The sequence below is a fragment of the Cynocephalus volans genome, chromosome 7 (assembly GCF_027409185.1).
Source record: "Cynocephalus volans isolate mCynVol1 chromosome 7, mCynVol1.pri, whole genome shotgun sequence".
Taxonomy (NCBI): Eukaryota; Metazoa; Chordata; class Mammalia; order Dermoptera; family Cynocephalidae; genus Cynocephalus; species Cynocephalus volans.
Window position 1 is genome coordinate 146,744,700 of NC_084466.1, and position 7,741 is coordinate 146,752,440.

The 7,741-nt window shown below is 40.3% G+C and overlaps 1 protein-coding gene across 1 annotated transcript in view; it reads left to right on the forward strand.

Annotated features, from left to right (window-relative positions):
- Positions 1 to 7,093, forward strand: part of ENO4 (enolase 4) — a 29,676-nt gene extending 22,583 nt beyond the window's left edge. Inside the window, exons 10-14 of the mRNA XM_063102801.1 lie at positions 232 to 357; positions 1,680 to 1,875; positions 4,724 to 4,791; positions 5,303 to 5,420; positions 6,963 to 7,093. Coding sequence (XP_062958871.1) covers positions 232 to 357; positions 1,680 to 1,875; positions 4,724 to 4,791; positions 5,303 to 5,420; positions 6,963 to 7,093 — 639 coding nt within the window. The remainder of the gene's footprint in view (positions 1 to 231; positions 358 to 1,679; positions 1,876 to 4,723; positions 4,792 to 5,302; positions 5,421 to 6,962) is intronic.
- The last annotated feature ends 648 nt before the right edge of the window (positions 7,094 to 7,741 follow it).

Here is a 7,741-nt window from a genome sequence, read left to right on the forward strand (position 1 = left end):
AGCTCCAAGACAGAAAGGCAAGGGGGAAGAATAGAGCACGTCTGTGACCCGCCTTGGGGAAGAGGATTCTAGTGTCTATTGTGTGCCTCAGGAGAGAATGAGGCTGAGAGATAGGAGGGCAGGAGAAGGTCAGAGGAAAACTTTACTTTTGAAGCTGCTTCTGAGGCCTTCACTTTGGGGTGTTGCTTTCTGGGCTCCAACAACCCCTTAATATTTTCTTACACATACCAGAGTAAAGGAAAGTATGAAGTGATGATGGGCACGTATAAAAATGGAGCCGAGATGGTTGACCTGTATGTGGATCTGATCAACAAGTACCCTTCAATTATTGCCTTAATCGATCCTTTCAGGAAGGAGGTAAGCAGAACTCACCTTTCATATTTTATAACAAAACACAGAATAAAATCTCATTCTTTTGGATCCCTGTCATTCGAAATGTGTTGCAATTTGGGCTGAGGCTGAGTTGCTTTATTTCGGCATTTATGAGAAAAGGCACTTACTAAGCAAATGAATAGCAGAAACACAATTACTAAGGAGTGTGCCTGTCTACAGCACGAACAAGCTATTTGCAAGCGCTTCAGGAGTACCTGTATATTTACAAGCAACTTAACTGATGGAAGTGGACCCCGCTGTGCTAGCTGGCGCTTCAATAGGTTAATCACATATCATTTTCATGTGCTCAGGGAAACAGGACTTCTGTCGGCCCAATTCTTTTTTTTTAAACACAAATCCAGTTACAACATGCATAAAAGTAGCAAAGCCCTATTTTTAAAAGGTTTGAGATACTGAGGTTTTGTGATCTATTCAAACTAATGAATGCATCTGACCCCAGGCTGTTTATGTACCACACTTAAAAAAAGTCCAAAATTTAAATTCTTAATTGTATGAAATTGAGGACCATTACATATATTGAACAGATAAATGGACAGATATCCTCTCTGAGATGACTAAACTACTTAGATTTGGGGACAATATAAATGCGGGATCTCATTTGTAGTCCCAGGATCTCTCAAGTCCATCTTCCCTTTCACAGCCTGTGCTACATACCCACTGAGCTCAGTTCTCTAACCTTGCCAGCCCAGCTTTGTGATGACAGTCCCGAGGCTCTGACCACAGCTTTTTTAATGAGATAGGATGCACCTGCATGGTTTGTTCTAATGGGATAGGTTGAAATCTGGTACAATGGCTGGGATGACTTTGTGTGTATGTATAAATCTACATATACATACATATATTTTTTTTTAATAAGCATTTTTTTCTTATGGTGGTCTCACCAATAAAAATAAGGGTGTTGAGAAAGAGGGTGTAGAGCTCTTGCAGGCTCTTTTCAGTTTTGTTTATTAGAAATAACAGAAAAATCTTCTAACCAGCCAGTCTTTAGTAGCATGATGGATAATACAGTGGTTGGGAATAGCCTAGGTTTGAAGAAGTCCACAGTCAATATGAGGAATAGCATCTTATTCACAAGATCTTTAAGCTCAAATTTTATCATTTTAAGTTTCTGTTCCATGAAGCTTGTTAATTTGTGTGGCTGTGGTTCAGGGATCATTCAGGTGCAGATATAAAACTATTTTATGTATCTCAGGAAAAGTCTATGACTTTGATTATGTGCTATATGATTCTTGTTTTCTGATCATGTTTAATACATTATAATGATCAATTCTTAAATATTTACTCAGGACTCTGAACAGTGGGACAGCATTTACAATGCTCTTGGCTCTAAGTGTTACATAATTGCAGGAAGTGCATCCAAAAGCATTTCTAAACTTCTTGAGCATGGAGACATCAGCATCCCCAAATCCAGTGGGCTGATTATAAAACATACAAATCAAACTACGATGTCTGACTTGGTGGAAATAACCAATCTTATCAACAGTGAGTAAAAGTACAGATCGGAAACACTCTGCGTTAGTCTGTTTCTGTTGCCTGTAACAGAAATACCTGAAACTGGATAATTTGTAAAGAAACAATATTTATTGCTTACAGTTTTGGAGGCTGGGAAGTCCAAAGTCCAGGAAATACATCTGGCGAGGGCCTTTTCCTGGTGGTGACTACACAGCAACACAGGGTATCACATGGTGGATGGTGGAAGGAGAGAGAGAGCGCTTCTCACGAACCCTCCTTTTAAAGCAATCAGAACCATGCCCACAACCGCCATTAAACCATCAAATGAATTAATCCGTCTACTGTGGCACGGTCCTACAATCCAATCACCTTTTCAAGGCCCCACCTTTCAATTACCATAATAGGATTTCCCACCCTCCCAGCAGCAAGGGTCACGGTGGGGATCAAGTCTCAGTGAATTTGGGAGGACATCCAAGCCACGGAGCAACATAATGACTTGGTTATACAAAAAGCCAAAAATTTGCAGTATATCAAAGTTAATAAAAAGTATGGAATAAATCTTGGAAGACAAGAAAATCCAAACATTTGTGAGATTTAGTGCTGGAAACCAAAAATATAGCTTACTGTTTCACTTCACAATGGTCCAGTAACAGCCCTAGTCCACAAGGCCATCCCTTTACTGCGGGCTACCACAAAGGTGTAGCCAAGGCCCCTACCCTGTCAGCTTCACATTTCTGCCTCTAACAGGAGGACCAAGGCCTGATTTCTTCTGAAAGGGCACAGCCTTCAGCACATTTATTAATTTGCTTTAGTCTCTGAGCTTGGGCTACAGACAAACTTTAAATTTAGAGAAATCCAGAGGGATACCCCAGTCCTTACTGCTAAAGAACGGTTCTCAAGCTCTGAATCATAAACTGTGGAACACCTGGGTACCCATTTGCCTTGGCCAGGTTTCCAGACACAATGCAGTTTTCAAGCTAAGGAAAACAGCTTGTCATTCACACAGGCAAGGCATCAAGCACAGCCAAAGAACAGCAGGTACAGAGTAGGTTTAGCCTGCATCACATTGCCAAAGTATTGTAAATTCCCTCCTATTATTTACTATCACTTTATGCTCTAGATTCGTCTCCTCAGCATCTTAATAGGGACCACAGCTCACTCTTCCTCATAGGCACAGCCCAAGTACCTACTAAGGATGTAGTAATTATTCGACTGAAAATAAACTTAGCCAATTGTAATATACCCAGATACAAGTGGGTCATTTTAATTTGCATTGACTTGGGTAAGTCTAGGAGGGATCAGAATCTGGGTCACCCACTGCAGGGAATGGGTCTACTTTGGTAGTTGAGAAAACAGGCCACAAGGACCTTCAATCAGAAGAAGCAGTTTTCTGTCCATACAGAGACCTGGGGCAGGGGGTAGGTTCACTATTAACGGGCAGCACTAGGAAGCTGCCAAGTGGGTTGGCAAGGCATTGAAGCATCAGGGAAGCACCAGGAAGGAGGGCTTTAGGATGAAGCTGGGATTCAAGAACAGTATTCCAGCACTGGGGATGAAGGAATGACAGGGCAAAATCAGGGCTCCAATGCTGGTGGGTCAGGGATGCCAGAAGAGAGCAGCTTTATTTAGTACCAACAGGTTAGGTATTTTAGAATTGGATTTGATCCTTATGGCAACTCTATGAACATTTTCACTTCAATTTTACTAATAAGAAAAAGAGGCTTGGAGAGGCTAGGCAACTTTCCCACAATGCTACAGTGATCCTGCTTGCCCACATGGACTCCTTTTCCTCAAGTTTCAAACACTTTACTACTTCTCGGGCTTTGAGCATGCTGTTCCTCTGGCCAAGAATGCTTTGCTCTGTGCTGTTTACTTAGCTCCTCATCCTTTGGATCTCGGCTTAAATGAAACATCTTCAGGTGTCCATGCCTCCTGACTTCCCCCACTCCTAACTGCTTCTGCTCTGAACCTCCTCATAGCATCCTATATTTTCTTTGTAGGACCGACGACAATGACTTGTACGATCATTTCATGGCTGCCATCACCCACTACACTGCAAATTCCCATGAGTTCATGGGCGTCTTGAGCACACGTGCGCATGCCTGAAACATAAGTACCATGAGTATTTATGTGAGATATGAGATGCCCAGGCAGGGCTGGCCTGTGCGGGGTAGATGGGAAGCCCAGTCCTGGCCTTTCCCCTTGGACCGACCACTCAGCAGTCATTCTTTCATCCACTTCAGAGTGCTGCTATAGCTCCTACCTCTAAAACGCAAACTCTGTCACTAAAGGAAAAACTCTGGCTTGCATTCCTCGTAGACTTTGGCAAATTTCAAGGGGTTTTGAGATCCTCAAACCAACACTGCTCTTCTACATAAACATTCAGAATGACACATCCTTTTGAATAAAATTCTGCACGACGAAGTGGGAAAACCATTAGGCGTACCAACTCTACTATATTGCCCTTGTACTTACCATACTTCATTAACTCAAAGATGAATTTTTCTTTTACGCTGAACAAAAAAATTGAATAGTGTCTTATAGGTCTGGCCTTAGAAATGTCAATCTTTTTGACATTTTCCCTTTTTAAAGCGGTAATAAAATAATAGTGTATCTTACAAATAATTTATCTTAAATTTGATGAAACGGTATTCAGTTAGTATTTATAGCATCTAAGCTACTAGAAAGAGAGTTAAACAGATAAAACCATGGCAATGAAAATGTAAATATTTGTGGTAGAATTTTTAGGTGGTCAAATAATTGTTTGACTCTTCAAAGGAAAGTTTTGAATCTCTGGCAAATTTTAAATTTTGATCCCAGAGGCTCACATATGTGCTATTTCTACACCACATAAAACTTAAAGGAATTCCTCTTATAGGTAAGGAGCACATCGTTGTCTTTGGAAGTACAGAAGGAGAGTCATCTGATGACAGTCTTGTCGATTTGGTAAGTGCTGAATGCTGGTCAATTGCAGAATCGCCAAAACACTGTTTTTGTCACGAACTGGTATTTCAGAGAAATGCAGTCTTTGATGGAGAAAGTCATGTTATCTTTTATGAGATAGACTTGTTTCCTCCCAGACAGCTACCATTTGCAAAGAGCTAATCTTTGAACTTTTAAAAAGAAGAAAAATTGAAGTACAGAGAAAACGGTAAGCACCCTCAAGTGACTTGGGCATGAGCTTACAATCTTCCCTCCTAAAAGGAAGTGGGAAAGGCCGGAATGCTCAGATAAAATCAGGATGTTTATGTGACTCGTAAAGCGCCTGATGGTTAGTCAGGCACACCATCTGTTTGCCTTTCTACACCCTTCGCTGTGAGCAGGACACGTTACCTACATAGAGGTGAAAAACTAAGTTATAAGAGCATACCATGAAGTTTCCTTTTTCCGTAAAGAATTGTTTGTAGTTTAGCAAAACAACTCCTCCACTCAAATTAAGTTGTTTTCCCCCCTCCAGGCCGTTGGACTCAGTGTCCGGTTTATCAAGTTGGGGGGTCTTTCTCGTGGTGAACGGGTGACTAAATACAACCGCCTCCTTACTATAGAGGAAGAACTTGTCCAGAATGGAACACTGGGTATGCGCTGTTTTCTTGTTTTGTTTTCACTTAGCCATGAATAAGAGAACAAAGATTGGAAGAGGGGGAATAGAAATCCCTCAGCAGGAGGGCAGGGGAATCCAAAGACCATAAATAAGTGCTGACAAAACTAGGATGGCACTTGCCACAATGTGTATTGTTGTCTTAATGGATTATCTATTTACCTGAATGTTTAAAACTGTCGCCCTTCTCCTTGCTGAATAGGCTGCATGATGCTTTTCAATAGAATTAATTGATTGGACTCTCCAAGCCTACCTTTTGTTATGGTCCAAATTATACTTAAGGTTTCTCTGCACAGCCCATAAAAGTTAAAGGGACATGTTTTCCTGATGGTTCTTAGAAATAACTTGTTTTACTTAAAACAGGTAGGCAGCATGCTAATTTTAATGTTTTGCCTTCGAAAGGCTAAGGTCCCAAGAGAAACGAACCATTCATTTATGAAATCAAACCTTCGTCAGTTCCCATGGTTAGAAGCACTGTGGATACTGGGTAACTAGAAACACTCCAAAGATGCATTATTTTTCATATGACTGATTGTGGTCAAAGGACATACACAGTATGCAGAGCCATTTAAAGAGGCCAGTAGAAATTGTGATTATAAACTTATTATGTTTATTAACACACTAGGAATCTTGAAACACACCCTAAGATTCATAGAACATAAAGATATAATTGGGAGACCATTTCTGAGTCATGTAAGGGCACTGGAAAGTTTGTGTGTGTTGTTTAGTATGTAATACAAATGCTTACTTTTTTCAAATAGGTAAAATTGTATTATTCCACATATTGTCTGATTTTTTTATGTCCTCTTGACTTGTGGAGGCCTTAGGTTCCTTTAATGACCTATCACATTTCTAGCCAGACTTCACCATGAGGGAAACAGATACTTCGGGGCATTAGAGAAGACGCCAGTGACCAGAACCCATCCGCTCTCTGGTGATAGTACAGCTCTCTCAGTATTCTGGAATGAATTAATGGATTAATGAGAATTTTTCTGGCACTGGCAATATTGAATAAATGTTAAGGGAACCAAAACCTGGAAAAACAAATTTCTCCACTTCTACTTTTGAGTAGGAAATCTTGGCAAAAACTCAGCCATTAAAATACCGCCATTACTTGCATGGACCTGACTGGAATAGCCCAGATCTGCCACACTGTACCTTGGACTAGTTAGCTGGCAAAGGTTTGCATTCATGTACAGTACTGGCCTTTCCTCTAGTTCATCTTCTTCCTTTTATCCTTTTCTGCTAAGTCTCTGCTCAGTGTCCACTGTACATCAAATGTTCCAGAATGCTGAATTTGAGTACAATGCAAATTGAACAGAACCATTGTATAAACAATTGATGTATAAGCAAAGACAGGCCAGTTTTAAATGGTTCTGGAATCCTCTCTGATGGTGATGTGACACCTCTGGACAGTTCTAAAGACGACCTCCTTTATATCATGTAATAAATAACATCAAAACTGGCATCACTAGATTACGCAGTAAGTTTTACTGTTGCCTTTTTTTTTTTTTAATAGGTTCCAGTGAAGAATACACTTTTTTTTACTTTAATGAGAAAGCTGAAAAGGCTGCTGTGGCTCATGACCTGCTTGCGCCCCCAGAGCCCATCTTCCCTACAGAAGTTGTAGAAGAATCAGCCAAAACATAAGCATCTTCCGTAGGGCTGTACACACCCATTTATAGCCACAACAGTGGTATTATTAGACTGGTAGGTTTGAAGTACGTCTCCATATTGGGTTCGCTGTTAAACTTTACTAACTCATGTGCTCTTTTAAATCTTTTAATTTCACTCTTTGGTAAAAATACATATATGGTGTTTGTGCCTGAAATTATACCTGTGAACTTTGTTTTACAACCGTCCCATTTCCATGGGGATTTTGTTTGTATGACAGCTCTATTGTTCATTTTTCAGACTCATGATCTAGTAAAAGAGGCCAATATTTTCATTGCCAATCCCACATTGTCAGATACCTTGTCCTACAAATCAGAACATCCCCAAAGCAAAAAACTAATTACACTAGAATCTCTCTGTGCCAGGAACAGGTGTGCATCTTCTTTGTTTACCTTACACATCTGTCCTGGAAAACAGACACATTTTTGTAGCCAACTCATGCAGAAGTGTGAGAGCTTCGCTGTGTTTTGTAATAGACAGCTTCATCTTTTCTACCCTTAGTTCTTTCCCTGATTCCCTCCTCCTTTAAAATTTTAGTTTTTAGTTTTTCTTGTATTATTTTTATCTTTGTGAGTCTCCTTAGATTCTTTTTGGAACAAGAATGGGTATAAATGAATAAGGACA